The sequence below is a fragment of the Typopeltis vanoorti genome, chromosome 25, assembly GCF_054136105.1.
Source record: "Typopeltis vanoorti isolate ZY-2024b chromosome 25, IOZ_Tvanoo_1.0, whole genome shotgun sequence".
NCBI classification, from domain to species: domain Eukaryota; kingdom Metazoa; phylum Arthropoda; class Arachnida; order Uropygi; family Thelyphonidae; genus Typopeltis; species Typopeltis vanoorti.
In genome coordinates, this window is record NC_143573.1 from 51,666,388 (window position 1) to 51,686,043 (window position 19,656).

Here is a 19,656-nt window from a genome sequence, read left to right on the forward strand (position 1 = left end):
ATTTATTTTTGTATGTCAGTCATTCATTAAGATAGAACATGGGATTTATTTCATAGATATCCTACCACAACAAACTTAATAGCAATTAATCGAACTCGGGCCAAAGCAACCTAAAACTGTACCCTCAGTGAAATGTTTTGATAAAAGTAGTCAAGTGAGAAACAAGTGAGAAAAATAGTCATACCATTAAATCAAAATGTACACTGAAATCATGAAGACCTTGTTAGTTGTTGATTACTTTGTAACAAAAAAAAAATAAAAAATAAGTATCACATTTTAGAATTTACATCAAACTGCTATTTTTTTTCCTTTCATTGACATTTTTAATTTCTTATAGGCCGCTCAAAATAAAAACAACTTTAGTTTATTAACTAACATTTCATTACTCTACATATAGCTAGTACTCATCAAAATGTGTATTAGTGTACATTAAGTACAAAAAAACTGCAATATAAATAAAAAGTTCGTGTGTGCCCAAATTTTTTTATTTTCATATATAAACCTGAACTATATCTTGTGGATTTTGGAAATTTTTGATGTTTTAGGGAGTTGCCAATTAAGGCAATCCTTGTGTAAATACAAAGAATTAAAGTGGTACCCACATGCTTGTGTGTGCGCGTGCATGCACGACCCCCCCAAAAAGACTATAGCTGATGACTGTATCTAAATTTCTAATTGAATGTGTTCTCTTATTTTTAGGCAGAAGATTTAGATATTAATTCCGGTATTCATGGCAACTGGACAATAGACAATGCAAAATCTCGCCTGCATCAGTTCTTTCAAACCAATAAAATCAATGCTGAGTACAAATATTCTCAAGTTGGGCCAGATCATAACAGGTTACCTTTTTTAGTTTTCTTTTCTGTAAAGATTGATTATGAATTGGCAGTACATTCCTGAGCATTTATCTTCCTTCAGCCACTTGATGCTCTTCATATTTCTCAAGTAAATATAACTGTTTGAGAATACAATTGTAGTTAGCCTCTATGCTAACTCATTTATAATCTTAAAACAGTAATCATGTTGATATGTATTTCAGTTTATAATTTGAATCATAGGGATATATCTAAATTCCTTACTCTTAATTTAATATGAATTGAATGCTAATTCTTCTGTGTTGCTTTATTTTGCATACTTTCGCATTTCTCCCTTTTTGCTTGGAGGAAAAATTTTCCCCCCATTATTATTATTAATTCCCAGTTTAAAATTAAAAAAATTAATGACATTAAATTTGAACTCATATTCTCATGATTTTTTACCGAAATATTTTAGGTATTTCTTTTAATGAATGAACAGATGCTCTTAGTAAAGGTTTTTGCATCTTTTGATAATTGCATGCAAAACTTACAATCTTTATGTTAAAATGTCAAAAACCTTGAGTTGCATATGTTTTTAGCAGTCAGAATTACAACATATTTTAATTGTCAGTTGCAGTATTGCAACTGACAATTAAATATAATATGAAAAGAAAATCATTGTACTCAAAAATTTTGCTATATTTGAAATTTTTCTAGAAATGTGTAGAAATTATATTTTACCAACCACAGTGTTTTTAATCAATTCTATAGATGGCTATGGGAATGTTTGTTATGGCACTGCCACAGCCATCATAAGCCTTTAATTTTGTAGCAGGTTCCAAACCCACTGGTTTCATTGGAGTTATGTTTCTTCCAAAATAATCTATAAATGTTTAGTGTTATATATCATATTTTAATTTTAATAGTGATTTTAAATTGTAATTAAAATAGTTTGTATTGACTCACTTGCATACATTTGGTATTCTAACATCGGTAGTATTATTGATAACATATTATCAATAATACTTGTTAATAAGTATTATCATAAACATTTTCCAGTTTAGTGTTAGTAAAATACATTTCACATTTTGTCAGCAGCAGACGTTAATTCACTTCACAATACATTATCTATATTGTACTTCCAGTAAGAAGGTGAATTTGTCACATTGAAATGTAAACCAGATATGCTTTTCAGTCATTTAAATTGTGATTGAACATGTACTTGATATGTTTCCAACTTTTCATTACATTTGCTATTATTCTTGATAACTGAACACAATGGACAAGATCACTAATCTCTGTTTATTTTTAAAACTTTTTTCTGGCCTCCAGAAATGTTTGAATATTTTATTATTTCTCAAAGTTGTTTTATGGAGAAATTGCCTTTGAGATTTTTTAATAGTTTCAGAGCAAAACATATTTGAAACAAATATATTATTTAGCCAACTTTTATTTACAGCATTTAGCAGACATCCTTTTTTCATCTATAAACCCTCAAGCTTCATTTTGGGTTAGATATATAGATGACATTTTTGCTGTGTGACCTCACAATTTAGATTCCTTATGTACTTTTTTATCTAAAATCAATACACTACACTCTCGTATCAAATTCACTGTGGAAATTTAAAAAGACAACAAATTATCCTTTTTAGACATTATTCTCATCTGCACAATCAGGTAATTTAACACCATCAGTTTATAGAAAATCCACTTTTACTGGATGATACATTCTCCAACAATCTGCACATCATCCTTCTCAAAAGACAGGAATCATAAAATGTTTAATTTGAAGAGCTAGAGCTTATTGTTCATCTCCCCATCAGTTACAGGAAGAACTCTCTGCTATCAAACAGTATAAGAAACTAAATGGCTTCTCTGAAAGAACTACACAATGTCTTCTTGACTCCTACAAACCCAACCAGAATCAATATGTCGAGTTTCAATCCCATACATCTTCAGCATATCAGAGCCTATTTCAAGAATTTTGAGGAAATATGATTTAGTAGCTACTTATATTCCCATTAATAAACTATCCTTGTATTTCCCATCATCTAAAGATTATCTCTCAACTATGTTTCTTCCTGGGGTATATCAAGTTCCATGTGTCTGCCAGCTTTCCTACTTTGGATCAACTGGACGTTCATTAGAAAAAAGAATACAAGAACATCAATCTTATATTCTTCACAACAAATCCGATAAGTTTGGAATGGCGCAACATGGAATAGAGGCAGGCTGCAACATTCTCTGGTCTAAAACTCACCTTCTACATAGATGTCAGTATATATTTGAACACCTATTCAAAGAGTGCTGTGGCCGTACTTCACCGTCTTAACTTGAATCAGATTGAATGCCTATCCGTGTCGTCAGAAATATGGGAAAGTTTGATCCAAATAACACATTAAGGCCAATAGTGATATTTACAAAGATGGATCCTAAGAAACCACTGGTTACTACATCTATCTAATGATCTGTTTAGTATGATATTATAAATTAATTTTTTTTTGAAGGATAATACAATATAAATTATATAATTATTTTATAATCACTTTTATGATTAACCTTTTCTTCAGTGAAGCATAACATTATTAGCGATTTAACATCACACGGCTTGCACTATTTTGAATAATTCAATTGTTTGCATTCTACCTAGGAAAATTAGTATTGGTATATTGGTATTAAATTTTTTTTTGTCATTTTGTTTTTAAATATGATTCTAGCATTGCTGCTATTTGTGTACTCATTTATTTCTCACCCATTCTGTAAGTTTATATTGCTTTGACAACTTTTGTACAATATGTGTTACTAGCTTGGTGTTTTGGTTGATTTCTAACTTTTTTTTCCATATAAAGTCACTCACACCTTTTTTTTTTTTTTTTTTTTTTTTTTTTTTTTTTTTTTTTTTTTTTGTAGTTATCTTCTTCCTTATTATTGGTATCATTGTGCTATAATAAATGCATGTAAATCTTTCAGTTTTCCTTGGTCAGTAGGATAGAAAGGTTGGTGCAGTTTTTCTACAAAATGTATGTAGAATTTTAATTTCATATGGACTTCAAAAGGAATTTTAAATAATTGTAATCACAGCTTCAGAAATATTATATTTCTTAAGACAGTTTGCATTGCTGGGTGTTGAGACCCACCACCTTGTTTATTTGCCAACCTGAAGTGGCTTGAGAAAGTAGATTTTCAGTAAATGGTTTCCATTATCAGCTTTGAGAGTGCCACTCTTTTTTCTTTGGAGGCCTAAAAGTGTCTTCAGAAATTAGTGTGTTTTATAGAGAAGGGTTTCTGGGTTATATAACCTTAGCCCACTTAGAGTTAATGTACTAAAGATTCATAGCCAGCTATGGGCTATTTACACACATAAAATAACTTATAAAAAAGTTTAGCAAATCTTGCAGAAAAATCCTTTAAGATTTGGTGTGTAAATGGAAATCATATTTCTCAAAGGAATTTTACTTTGAAATGTAGAGAAGGAAAGCTGCTTGCTTTGATTGTACTACAAGACATGACCGAAAGCATACAAAGAGGGAATTCAGTTTCAGGTTTAAGGTATATTTGCTATTAGGTTTATGAGAAAGAAGAGATACAAGGAAGTGATTGGTTCTGTTTTAAAATACATTCAGACTGACTACATCTGGAATACTACAGCCAGGTATTTTGCCACTTGAATTAGAAGAAAGTTCTTTGGGTATTGGGGGAGAGGGTTGTGTATAATGTGCTACTTTAGTGTGAAAATTCATTGAGGAACTATTGCAAAATATGTGCTTCAGATTTAGATAATTTCTTAATAGAATTTGTCTGTCTTTTTATTGGAGACCAAGCAGACTTTTGGAAAATAATTCCATATAATTTATTTCCCTTTCTTGTAAGGTTCTTTAAAAATCATTTAATTTTGAGGATATCTTTTTTGTAAAAGCATTCTTTCAAGGTGGAGGACACTAAGCTTATTGAATCTGTGAAGTATTGAATTTGAACACTAAATTCCATGTCACAGCATCTGTATTAAATTTTGACTTGTTCTCTTATTCAGCAGTGTCATTTATCTGCTGTTTTCAGTAGTTTAGTAGTTTATTTCATAATTTAAAAGTGGCCTTATTTTAGTGCATTTATAGAATTTAATAAATAAATGCCCTTGAGCTCTGATGTAATTGGGACAATCATATCATAGGACCACTGACTTTATTCTGCCTTCTGTTTACATTAATAATCAGTTATTTGAATTTGTCTGATGAGAAATTCTTATGGCGAATAACATCTATTTTAATCAGTTTGTTCTCTTTTTATCATTAAATAACTTATTAGGTTTGCATTTTCAAATACATTAGTATTCATATATTTCCATTCATTGTTTCATTTAAGTGAGTTTGTATATATATTTTTATTTACAGCAATCTCTCAATGAATGCATTCTTTAAAACAGGCGCATTAATTGAAAACGCACTAATCGAATTTAATAACCTATGGGAAAAAGTATAATTCGTTCCACAGTTTGTAGAGCTTCGCTTGGCTTGGTGCCAAGAATAGTCTATTCATGCTGAAGAGGAGAAAGAAATGAAGGATGTAAGAATTGGTCGCCAACATGCGAAATCACATGCTTTATAGATAACATTTCCCAACTGTTATACAAGCAAAATACTTACCACTTTAAAAACTACAATGACCATAAAAGCCAAGTTAATTTTCCGACATGTAATAATAAACAACTCATCCCAGAAGACAGATTGATTACCATATTATCGGAACGGATTCTCCTTTTTGTGACATGCACAGAAGTGTCAAAGGATCTCGAATCTGTGGGCGTACTATAGCAGACAACATAAATTTTGGCAGTAAAAATTTGGAACATAGTGTACATGGAAGTGGAAGTAGTGGAGCATGCCATTAAAAATAACTTTGTAAAATGTTTTAAATCGGTAACTAAATTATTTCATTCTGGTGAGTGATTTTTTAAAATAGCCATAAAAATGTAAAGATAGAAAATTTTTAAAATCTGTAACATTTATTTTTAAGATGTATATAGGTGCACTAATCGAATTTGGGTGTCGAAAAAAAATGACGCACTAATCAGGGGCGCATTAATCGAGGGATTACTGTATATTTTTTTTCAGTTTTTCCTTATCCACTCTTTCAGAAATTGGCTTACTTTACTATGGTAATTGAGTTTACAATCACCACTGGCATAGGCTTTCCATTGTTATCCTACTCTTCCATAAGTTTGTGTAACATCTCAGTAAAGCTCTTAAAAAATTATGGAAAGAGCAAACACCTTGAATTCATGAATTTGAAGTTAACCTGGTTGTTTCCATAAATCTTTATTATTGCAACTGATGTTCACTCTTAACCACTTAAAACATTCAAGATCAATTGAATGTTTTACGTGGTTAAGCACACTACATAAAAATAATTTCTCTCTCTTCCATAAACACTTTTTCTTGTGCTTTTTTTTGTGTACCTTCAGCACTCCTAGTTTTCATAAATTAGTTAACAATTCTTTGCTGCAGAGTAATAATTTTTCCGTAATTATCTATATCAGATATGATTTGTGTGATTCAAAACATTCAAAATTTTTTATCCTTCAGATTTTAAATCCTTTCAATCACTTATAAACAGTGCTTTTTTTTGGGGGGGGGGGGGGGGGGGGGGAGGTATGCAGTGGCACAGCTACTGGCAACGTTATTAACTGTGGTGAGTGACATAAGAGGGTGGTCTGAAAAGTTCTCGGCCTAACATTGAAAAAACGAATTTATAATTTCAAAATTATTTTAATTTTTCAACAATCTCCCTTAAGACTAATGCATTTATTCCAGCGATGCTCCAGTGTGCCATTTTCCTGTCCCTGTAGTGGTTCTCAGTAAGATCTGCAAAATACCCCTCTACAGCTGCTATCACTTCTTAATTCGAACAAAAATGCTGACTAGCGAAGAAGAGATAGAAGTCAGAGGGAGCCAAATCTGTGGAATGTGTTCTGCATAATTTAGGAATCTGCACAATTCATAGCGCAGATCCCTTAATTTTTCCCATTGCCAAAACAACTTCGCGGGCGGGTGCATTGTCCTGATGAAAGATGATTTTTTTTCCTTCTGCAAACTGGGTCTTTTCTCATGAATTTTTTCGTCTGGTTAAAAGATCGGAATAATATTCCCCAGTTATTGTTTTACCCTTTTCAAGATAATTAATAAACAAAATGCCTTTAGCATCTCAAAACACATGCTATGACCTTTCCTGCTGATGGAACCGACTTTGTCTTCTTTGGCGCTGAACAGCTGGCTTCTGTCCACTGTTTTGACTGTTTGGATTCTGGTGTGTAATGATGAATCCAAGTCATCCATAGTAATAAATATATTTTATTCTTGTTAAAAAATGCTCCAAACACTGTTCAGAGATTTTCATGCAAGTGTGTTTTTGATCTGCTGTGAGCAAGTGCGGCACCCATCTTGTGCAAAGCTTTTTCATTTGCAATTCTTCATGCAAAATATATTGTACACATTCTTTTGAGATGCCTATAGTCTCAGCAATTTCACACAATATGACTCACTGGTCATCCAATACCATATTGTGCACTTGATCAATGATTTCTGGTGTTTGCAGCATATTGTCATTTGTTTATGTAAGTGTGTCATCTAGCAACATTATAAAGTTATAAAAATGTACTTATTTAATAAGTGCATTTTATAAGAATATAAAATTTATATTTTTGCATTGGATGAGCCATTTTTCACCTACTCAGTCTGGGATTAACTTCCTTTGAATCATTTGCAGAAATGCATATGACTCATCTGAAATAAAGATAAATTGCAAAATAATTTTTTTTTTTCGGAAGTTGAGATACTGAAGTATAAACAAGAATCAGAAGATCTCTGTTCCCTTTTATATACATGAACTGAGATATTCCTTGAGGTATAAGTTTTGATGAAATTGTAAATGGCTACTAACTTCTCACTTCAGGGTAATTTGCATACCAAAGACTTTCTGTTTGGTCATACAATAAAAACTCTTTTGGGAGGTAGGGTGTGATTAATAATGCCATATTTGTCATACCACGGAAAACCCAAGTGTTTGACTGATACCATTCTGTTATTTGTACATTGTTGGGAGGAGGGTCTGTTGACTTCTTTCCAAGCACTGTATTTCTTTATGTTCATATACCAAATTTATTCTCAGATTATTATAAATGACAAAATTTCGTAGGTAATTTCTGTACTGACAATATTTGTATCTCTAAGTTGGCGCAAAGCAAAATCAGGCTAAGTCACACCTACATGATATGATAATGGCTAGAATCACAAAATTAATTAATATGGAGGTAAGGGTTATAGATTTAACTACAAAATAGATGAAATTTGATATGTTTTGCTGTCTAATTAGCTGACATTGTTTAAAAGAAGGTTATTATGTTTATTTAATCCAGTCTATAGAGATGATCTCTGTTCAACTGTGCCATTGTTAATAGTTATGATAATATAAATTTTTTATTCAATCTGTTCTCAGGGATTTCTCTATAACAATTATTTTTAATTTTCGAGTGCTTTTATTTATGTGACAAGGGTTCACTCCGATTGGTCATATGTAAAATTCACTCCTATCAAAGTAGGGGCTGAGGAGTTCCATAACTACAAATTATCATATTCAAGAACTTTCTTGATCCTTCATTGAGACTGCTTCTGGAGATCTAGTTAGCATATCTATGGCTACTAGAATATATTTATTGCCTTTTTTAGTAGTTGGCAGTGGACCTACTACATTAATAGCAACAGCCTGAAATGGTTGTGTAAAAATAATCATAATTTAAAATTCTGAATATTTTTACCTATTGTTTATGTTAGTATGTTTATTAGTTTTGGTTTCATAACATTTAAAGCATTTAAAAAGTTTATGTACTTAGCGGATTTGAATAGTTATATTACTTTCAAAAAATTTTATTGTAGTTTAAAATATTAAGTTGTGTCTTATGAAGACATTCTCTTGTCGCTAACGGAGACACCGTGTTAGCCATTTTATTTAGGTTCTTGTTTACCAGTTTCAAGGAGTGCACATGCTCGCCAAGAATTTTGATGTGTGATTGACAGCTGACAAGAACACATTTGGTATCAGAGTAACGGGTATAAACAAGATATGATTCGGCAAGAAATTAGAACCCAGGGCGGCAGATATTGAGATTTAGAGGAACCTAAGTTTTTTTTATGTGACAGTAGGTGGAAAATTAATAGTATATTCCAAAAAAGAATTCATGGAACTATGAAGTATTAAAGTCGAATAAGTATCGGTAAATAAAAGAAAATATTGCTATAGATGTTTTAAAAGGAATATTCAAGGAAACGATAATTGGAAAGTTAATAGTAGATTCCAAAAAGGGAATCGTACAACTGTGAATTTTAAGCGGAAGAGTTAAGCCTGTCAATAAGCATTAGCGAATAAAAGAAGAAATTGCTATTTACGTGCTAAAGAAATGTTCGTGGAAACGCTAATTGGGAAGTTTCATCTGTCTTAAGGATGCCGAATCTAACTATTATTTCTACTGAAGAGGAGACAGAATTGAGTCAGGAAGAATTAATGTGTGTTACATGAGTGATCAGAAGGGATCCTGTGAAAATGAAGAATAAAGTCATATATCTTCGGAAAAGGGCCTTGGCAGAAAAAGAAACTGGCTATGAACATTTTGTCATTGTGCAATTTACAAAATGTTTAGTCTAGTCTTAAGTGTAAGTTTATTTTTAAAAGGCCTTGGAGCCAATTAATTCTGTAGTTATAGTTATGTAAAGTTGTTTGAAGTGCGTATATATATATATATATATATATATATTGTTTTATTTTATTAAATGCATTTATTTTGTATTTTGGTCTTGAGTCAGTGATTTTTTGGATTCTGAAAGAAATAGTAAAAAAAAGGAGGTCATGCACCAATCGGAGTGAACCCTTGTGCATATATAGGTACACTCGGAAATAAAAAAAATAATTGTTAGGAATAAAGAGATTAAATAAATAAAATCCTATATTTAAACAATGGCGCAGCCGGTAGGATTAATATTATGGTAATATCCTCTATATAAACATCTCTAAATAATATAATCTCTAATTATTACAATGGTGCAGTCGGCAGGATTAATATTATGATAATATCCTCTATATAAACATCTCTAAATAATATAATCTCCAATTATTACAGTTGTAATGGAGCTTTTCCTCTGAAAGGGGATCTTATTTGGCACTTATGACATGATTTGACATGAGTATGTCACTCTTCATACCTTTCCAGATATAACAATCCTTTATTCTTTCCCAAGTTCTAGAAAATCCTTGGTGTCCTGCCAAGTCAGAATCATGGAAAGTGTACATAATCAAGGAATCATTTTGAGTTGGTGCCAATATTTTCATTTTCAACCTTCCTTCTTCCATTTTTCTAGATAAGAGTAACCCATCTTTATCTAAATATAAGTTTTCTAGGTTTAAAAATGTATCCAGTTGAGTTTCACCCTTCAATACTGCCTCATAAATAGTTTTGAGTATGGGATCATCTTTCTGAGCTCAGACAATCTTATCCTTTCCCCAAATTTGTGAACTAGGTTCCTTATTCTTTAGAGTCTCAATATTAAACACTTGATCATTATCATTAGTGTCTTGAAAAACTTCAGGAGACTGCTCAAATTTTCCTTTATCACCTGGTGTCCTGTTGAAACGGCATTCTACTCCACACAAGGACACTGTCCCATCAACAATATTGCATGCAAAAGCATGACGTTTCAGAAAATCAATTCCAAATATTACTTGTACATTTGGATTTGATGATTCTGGAAGAACTATTAATGGATGACAAACTTTCAATGGAAAACAAGGAAGTGAAATAAAAACATTGATTTGTTTATCAGCTAAAATTTCTGATTCAAATATGCCCTTTAAATTAATTGGATAACTTAAAACTGAAATGTCATTTGGAATTAGAGATTTAATTTTGTTAAACAAACTATAAGAAATGAGTGAGATATGTGCACCAGTGTCAAGTAAGATTTCACAAGGCACATCTTCAATAAATCCTTGTAGAACCAAAAGATTACCTCCATTAGCATAAGGAGCTAATGATGCAGCAAACTCTCTTTTAGGGTTGGAGCTGTCTTTAGATTTACCCATGTCTAATGAGTAGTTTGACATTTCTGTCCTTGCCCGTATGATATTGGAATAATAATTATTCCCAGATTTTTCTTTATTCTCTGATTTCTTATGTTGAAAACATGATTTATCTCTAACATAACAGTCTTTAGCAAAATGACCAGGTTTATTGCATCTAAAGCATTTTGGTACATATCTCCTTTGAGATCTTTCATTCTTGTTAATACCATTAGATTTACAAGAGAAAAATTGATTATCTGTAAGATTCTTGGATATCGTTAAATCAGATATCATCTTAAACAGAAGTTCCTGTCCTTTTACTATTGGTCTTTGTTATCTTTCTATTTCTTCACTAAGAAATGTTTTCAGTTCCTCTAATTTTCCCAAATCATGTAATTGTACATTGGACTCAGATTCTGGAACATTTTCTGTTAGATTTACAGAAATTTCCTTTGACTGTTTCCTTTTCTTAGCACCTTGCTGACACATCTCCATTAGCGACAAGAGAATGTCTTCATAAAACACAACTTAATATTTTAAGCTACAATAAAATTGTTGAAAGTAATACAACTATTCAAATTGGTAAGTTACATAAATTTTTAACTGCTTTACATATCACTTGGACAAAATAATTTCAATAACAGGCACATCGCAAGTGGCGACAAGTCGTGTTATGAAACCAAAACTAATAAACTTACTAACATAAACCATTTCTAAAAATATTCAGAAGTTTAAATTATGATTATATTTACATCATACAAAAAAAAATTAATATTTAAAAACTTGTTTTTTTAAATGAAAACAATTGATTCTATAACAGCTAATCAGTGTCTCATGAGGTGCATCATATGGTGTCATGGTGTCTGTGTATTGTTCCATTAAGTTTGTAAATAGTTATTGACATAACAGAGATCTTGTATGTTATATAAATGATAAAATTTCCAGGTGCTTGAAACACATTGGTTTCTAAACACTGAGGATGAACTACATTTTTACCTGTATATTATAAAATTTTCATGACTACAGCCAAATGTGGACATAAATTTATTGCCAGCATACTAATAAATTATATTACACAAAAAATATGTTATACATTTCATACAAATTAAATTGCAGTATGTTTTTTGGCAAAAGTTATGAATTTCCTGTGAATGTAGTTAAGGAATTACTGCACAGTGCTTACAGAAAACTAAGTGAATAGTCATTTCATAATGGAATATGTCAACTCAGAACTCTCACAACATCGTACCATTTTACAACCAAGTGATTCTGGAGTTATTGAGTATGATAGGTCAACTATTGCAAGTTGACCTGCCATAGTGTGTCAGTTACGTTTTGATGTTATAACCAAAAATCTGTCTTTGCGCCCCCCATGCTAGAGTTGAGGGTAATCTCTTAGCAAATGTCTGGAACACATTCCATTGATTTGAAACTGTGCCCAGAGCTTGGATGCAACACCACATGAGATTCAAAAAATCTGGCAATATCAGTAATACTGCAGCCTTCTTCAGGCTTTCCAATAATTCTTCCCCATGTGAAATCATCTAGATGATGTCTTTGAGACGTTACAAGACATTCATTCATGTTTGCAACTTTATTCCTTCAAACACAATTTGCTTAGCACATCCTTTTTTATCCTGTTGAGTGAGTGCTACCATGTGATTCCTTTGCGCATGATTTGAAAATTAAATGTGTACCCAATTTCTATTTGAAATAGTCAGTTATGCAAATTGCCACACATTGATTAATCTGAATTTGCAGTTGTAATTTTCAGAAATAGTGTTCGTCCTTAGGGTTTGGACACTAGTGTAGAATGCCTTAGTTTCTGTTCAAAGTGCCATTTGAATCACTTCAGAAGACTTCTTAAACATAGTGAAAAGGTTACACAGAAGCAGACAGTCAATCCGTATTGTGATGGTTAGAAAAGACATGTTGGTGCAGTGAGACCACTTTTTATTGTTTTCTTTTATATTCTACCTCACCTATGTGTGCTTTTTCTTATAGTTTTGCAACTTCTTCCCAGTTGACTGTTTGCCAGAGAATAAGGGATCCTGTGCACCTTAGGGTACTTTCCAAATGGAACTTGATTTCCATTCCATGAATTCCTTCTCATTGGCTATTCAAAAATTTATCAAATAAAAAGCTCTATAATAAACTGGCTCATGCATCATCAGAAATTAATTACAAGGGCACCATTTCTCTACCTTCCATAGGTGGAACATCAAGACAGATAACACATCTTTTTAGAACAGTTAACATCTGTACTATTTATAAACCATTCTCCATTTAAAAAACTTCATACATTTGTCTAAAGAGAATGTTTCATTTATAAAGTACCATGGGGTACATAGGATTCCTATAGGAAAGCTTTATATCAGTTAGTTGGGAAAAAGTTTTGTAATCCATAAGGAAGATCATGTAGGTAATGTAGAACATAAACGAAAAAAAAGTGGTCTCACTGCATGATATTCTGAACATCTTATGGATTGGCTATTGACTATACTAAGAAAAGCTTTTCACTAGACTGTTTATGGAATCTTATGAAATAATTTGAACAGCACATTGAACTTCCTTACTGGAAATGGTATTTTTTTTTATGTAAAATACAAGACCTCTATTACATAAATTAAAACAGTTGAAGGTTTCAGATTTTTTTTTTTTTTGTTATGTTCTATACTGCTTTTCCTCAGAATGCAGTCAGCTAATTAGACTGAAACATGTTGAATTTTATTTAAATTGTTTTTAAACCTATGTGTGTACTGCATATGATTTAGTTTTGAAGGTTACATCTAGTCTGATTACACTATTTGTCTAAAAAAATACCTGGTTAAAGCCTTTCATAATATATATGTTTATATCATAACTGTTGAATATTGTTCAGTTTTCGAAAGTAATATGGTTCCTTTGTGTATGTACTAAGACTGGGGCTTTCTGTAAATGTCCCATATACACTTTTGGTTTGTAAATATTATCAAAATTCCAGTTTTTATGAAACTTCAGTTAGACATTTTTATATTTCTAAATATATTGCATGTATAATAAGTATTTTATAATGCTGTGACTGATCTGTTGAGTAACTGTGTTGAATGAAAAATGTATACTATTCTGCATGGAGAGCTTTTAAATAGCTGTTGCTTATTTATTATAAAATAGGTCTAAGATGATTACATTAATTACACTGGTAACAGTAACTATATTATTGCACAGTATTAGAAGTATATGTTGATATATAATAATATATACTCAGTGGCCAAAATGTTAAGATATCTCCATCTAAATGGAATCTGCCTCTGATTAACATATAGTAGCCACACAGCAGTTATAAATCAGTGGTGAAGATTGGTGTGAGAGCCATAAGAGTCACATCATCCAGATATTGTCATCATCACATATTGTCACATCATCCAGAATGTTTAATAAACAGAAAACATTGAGCATAAAACTAAAAACAGCTGATCCCATAAGGGACAGCTAAAGGATTTACAGGATTGTAAATTCCAGTAGGCATGGTAAAATTGGTCAAATGTCTGTATAGTACAGAAATGGGAAGTCCTTGGTTCTGCACTTTCCCAAGTGCAGATGAGCCTAAGGAATTCTATGTATGTCCAACGAAACATACAGTTATAGCTATTGGAAAAAGCAGCACCATTTTGATGCTAAAGGGTTTGGAGAAAAGATGTATGGATTAATAAATCCCAGTTTCTGCTTATTCATACATTTTGAACAACAGAGGTATAGCAACAATAGCCCAAGCCAATGCTGATCAAGTATACATTTCATGCTTACCATTTACTCTATATAATAAATACTTCCATATTGATGTACCATGCCATGTCACATGCCATCTAGAAATGCTATAGGAACATGTGATGTTAAGTTCCCCCCCCCATTGCCCTAATGGGATTTCTGTTCCATTGAACATCTTTGGAATAGGGAGAACAAGGTGTTTGTGAAGGCCTCATTTCCATCAAACATGCTTGAGGCACAAGAATTCATGTCTACATGAGGCAGGATATCTGTATGGTGTTTCAGGAATACCCTCTGAAGTTATGCCCCCATCATACTAAATTTGCTATTAAGGCTTGTTCAGCACAGTATGTTAAGTTTGTATCTAATAAACTGGCCACTTGGTGTATAATAAATTTGATATGGTATACCACATTATATATCTAACTATTCATTTTAAAAAAAGTCATGTTGAATTTGGCATTTCATCTTTGTATCCTCAACTCATTCTTGGAATGCAACCTGTTTTTAATGCTGAAGACTTGTGTTAAAATGGAGTTATGGAATGTGTCTATAGGAAGACCAAAGAGATGATGGGAGGATGAGATTAAAGGCTCAAGAATACAATTGAATTAATGAGGCTGTCCAACAGTGGACAGAAAATGGCTGATGATGGGTTTGGTATAATTTTGGATGATTTCCTGTATTATTCAGGCTGTGTGTGACAGTCTCTGTTGTATAATGTTCATTGTTTATTTTCATTGCTTAGAGTTAAATTATTCATTTGGGCCACCATCTTAGAGGTAGTTGGTCTTTGGCCCTTAAATTGGGGAGGGAGAAGCTTAGATCAATCCCTTTCCTTAACATGACATCATACTTGAATTTATTGCTAAGCAAGTTTGTTACTTCTGAAGTGTAAAATCATATATATTTAAGAGGGTGGCAGATCTTAACTTTGACAAACTAGAGCAGCAGTCATCTTGTATTTAATGAGCTACCTGCTGTACTTCCTGTAAATCTTTTTTAACAGTTGTATTAATGTTATTAAAAGAAGCTATTAAAAAAAAAGATTCTTTGCATAAAATTCAGTTTGTTCACATGTGGACATAGTATTAAAATAAGAATATAATTTCTTGTCTATTATAATTTACTTGTTATCTAAGCACAAAAGCTTAAAATTTCTACTTTGTCTTTTCTTCCATTTGTGTAATATGGTGTCTTTTGGTAGGGGGATTCACTTGCAGGATCATTTTCATTCCAGTTCATTCCTAAGTCCATGAAAATGAATCATTTGTTTTAAAAGATGTCAGGTCACTTTGAACCAAATAGTGATTTGGGAAAGCATGGACAGGATTAAGGAATTAGTGGTCATGTGATTGCCTGAAGATATCAGCTAGGAATCAGCATTGTTGCCATGTGACTAGACTACCTTGGGGGTATCAACTGGTCATCATGTGGGGAGTTTTGAAGTTAAGGATAGGAGGTATAGGGGATTTGAGATTGATTAATGTGGTCATGCATTGCTTAAATTTAGAACTGGTGACATCAGTAGTCGTGTTGGTCAGAGATTATATAAAGTGTTGACATTTGTTAGCCTGAGATGTCAGACCCCTCTATAGTTGGTTCAAGCAAGGTATTATGAGTAATTTTAAGATGCCATTTTTGGATTTAGGGTAGAATTCAGGGAAGTGAGGCAATGCACTGTAGGTGACGAGAAGTCTGGAGGTCGGGGGAATCAGCCGATGCCTTCAGGGCCCTGCTGTTGCTGACGTCACAGGAATAGCTGGGCCCTGTGTGGGCCTTAGTTTTAGCAGGAAATTATATAGGATGATATTTGGTGTTGTTATTAATAGATGGCACAATTTTTCTAAAATAATTTAAGCATATGTGGTATTTCATGTTTTCCCACTACAGTTTTTTGACTGCAGGAAGTTTAGCATAGTGTCAACATATGACACCACAAGGTTTTTATAATGTTCTCATTTTCTTGTAATGGGTATCAGCACATGTTTCTGAAATAATTACTGGAATTCAGTTATTCCATTCCCCTAATTTTTTATTTTATTTATTTATTTTTTCCTTAAATAATTTCACTGTAGTGTCAACAGATGTAATTTTCCATCATGTATATTAGCATATATGGGACAGGTTGATTTACTCATTTAATACTTCATCTTATCATACATTATTAGTTAATGAATGTTACCATCCTATAATCATTATTTACTAAGCTACCAATATATATACATGAAGGTTTATAGTTTGCAACAGATCTCTCTCTAACCCCTGTAGTACCTTGTTGAATGCACGTAATGCCACAGATTATTGATGATTTGTTTCTAATTAATATATTTCTATTCATGTTTATTTAACTTCTTAAATGTATTGGTAATTAAACTTGTTAATGTAGGTTCACATATAATTCTATATGCCATTTGGTAATTTAAACATACCAACCAAATATACATTAACCTTATTTCATGATGTCTTATATCTTGAAATACTTTTTTCACCTCTACATACATAGTTTTGGTTTCAGTGGAAGCAAATGCCACAATTCATGGTGTGCCTGCTATTCCACATGCAAGTACAGTGTGAGATGATTTGTCTTTGCCATTTCCTCCATGTTACATAGGATACTTGCTTTTATTCTGTGTTTAATATTACGTGTTGGTCACTATATCAGATTTGTATATTTTATTCTATCTTCGAATGAATAATGTTGGTACACAGCATTTTGTATTAGAACACAGTGGTTTGAATAAAAATATGCATAAATTCAAGTGCACAAACTCAAAATTCGCACACATACTCTTATGTCTTCCTTTGCAGATTCTTTATAGATTTTCCTGTCATTGTTGGTGAGAAAATCTGAAATCTACCCAAAATACAGAGCTCTGTAGTTTTGTCTATGCTCTTAATTTTATGCATTAATGACCTCTTCCTACTTCTTTTAACTCTTTTTTTTATAGCTACTTCTGTCTATAGGTTTCTCTCTATCTTCTATCTGTTTTATCCTCAGCTTGTTGGTACCAAAGAGTTCCAATTGTTTTTCTTATATCATCTGACCATCTTCTTTCAGGTCTTCCAGCTGATCTTTTACTTTCATATGGCTGCCACTCCAGTAAAACATTTGTCTATCTATTGTCCTTGGGTCATGTTAATAAATTGCTTTTCAATGCCATAATCTCAAAGAGCTTCTATTATTCATGATGTTTTTATGCAATCAATTGCTTTTTCTTTTAAATCTATGAAGGCCATATGAAGAGAAAGTTGTATTTGTTATATTTTTCAATAAGCAGGCTTATTAATTGAATATGATTTATTGTACCGAAGTTCTTTCTGAAATCATCTTGTTCAGAGTGTTGTATTTGAATCAAGTCTTGTTTCTAATCTATTATTATAATTCAAATGAAAAGCTTATAAATGTGGGATAACAAACTAATAGGTCTCTAGTTTTAATTTACTTCCTTTTTTTTATGCAGTAAAATAATGTTTGCATTATTCCATATTTGGGGTATTTCTCCTTTTTTGATGCATCTATTGAAGAAGATTTTCAATTCTTCTTTTAGAATATCTCCACTTCCTTTAATCATCTCTGTTATTAAATGATCCTCCCCAGCAGCTCTATTGTTTTTCATTTGTTTTAATGCTTTTACAATTTCAAAGATATCTAATGGAGGTATATCAGAGGTATTGTCATAATCCATTTTTCTGTTGATTATGAAATTTTCTTTTTATCTTCACTTTTATACAGATTCATTTAGAATGTAGAATGTACTAATGACCTCAAATCCTAACATTACTTTGCCAATGACACTATGCTCCATTCTTCTTCCTTTTGCAATCTTTTTTTAGCACTTGAACGTGATTTAAGAACTTTCATATCTAGAGCCATAAATACTGAACTCTTTGTCATTCTCCAACACAAGGAAAATTTTGCAAATTTTAGTGCAGTGAAAACAGCTCTCTCTTTTCACCTTCTCCATACATTTATTACTACTCAGACCTCCAGGCTTGTGATCACATTTTGGAGGTGAGGGGAAAAACTGAGATATTCATCTAGCTTCTCCTGCTTGATGGAAGTCTTTAAACCCATTGCTTCCTCCACCTCCAAAAATCGTAATATCCGTTTCTGCCTAAAACACTACTTTTTGCCTGTGCTACTGTTAAGACTATATCTGCTGAAATCACAAAATCTTCCCATCTTTTCACATTTGGGATGGTGCATGTTAAGCACTTTCAAAAATGCTTGATACTATCCATAATAGTGCAACCAGATTATTGGATGATTTCTTCTCATTTCTGTTTCTTGTGGATTTCTGCTGATTAACTTTCCTGCAGATTCTTCTAAGTTGGCTATAATCATTTTTCAGTTTCCTTTTGTAGTCTGTAAAAACATATAAAACTTAGTGATTCCTACTCAGACTCACACTAGTCACTTTCAGAGATTATTTTTGCTTTGTGTGTTTTCTGTAGTTGGATTCATAACATTATTCTGCAAAACTAGCCATTATCATGCTTATGGACAGCTTCATGCTTACTGAACTGCTTTTCAGAGTTTCAATATCATGTTAACTTCATCATTAAAAGTATTATTGAAATTACTATTTTTTAAGGAAATTAAAATGTAAACTAATATTAACTACAATTCATTTAATTCATATTTCAGCCAAGTCAAATTGCCATCATCAGGGAACACAATACAATATGATGTGTGCATGTAGGCACTAACTGGTAAATGAGCTGTTTACTGCAATGGCAGATTACTCCATAGGCACAGTAGGTGCACCTAGGGCCTCGTCGTCTCGAGGGACCTCAAAAATTACATACATACATCTTCAAGGCCCACTCTTCCTAATTGGGTTGTGGGGGCAACAGCTGCAAGAGGAACTTCCAATGGTCACAATCCTCTGCCACCAAGCTCAGGTGTTCTGGTGGGATTCCCACCAGAACACCTGAGAAATGATTCTGCAAAAGGACGGAAATGGCAAAAATTACATAGCAAACAAAAATTTACATACAAATTTTT

General features: G+C 32.2%; 1 protein-coding gene across 1 annotated transcript in view; it reads left to right on the forward strand.

The window, feature by feature from the left end:
- LOC150092745 (ATP-dependent RNA helicase A-like) overlaps nucleotides 1-19,656 on the forward strand; it is a 337,554-nt gene that overhangs the window by 50,109 nt on the left and 267,789 nt on the right. Inside the window, 1 exon segment of the mRNA XM_090414778.1 lies at nucleotides 700-839. Coding sequence (XP_090270904.1) covers nucleotides 700-839 — 140 coding nt within the window.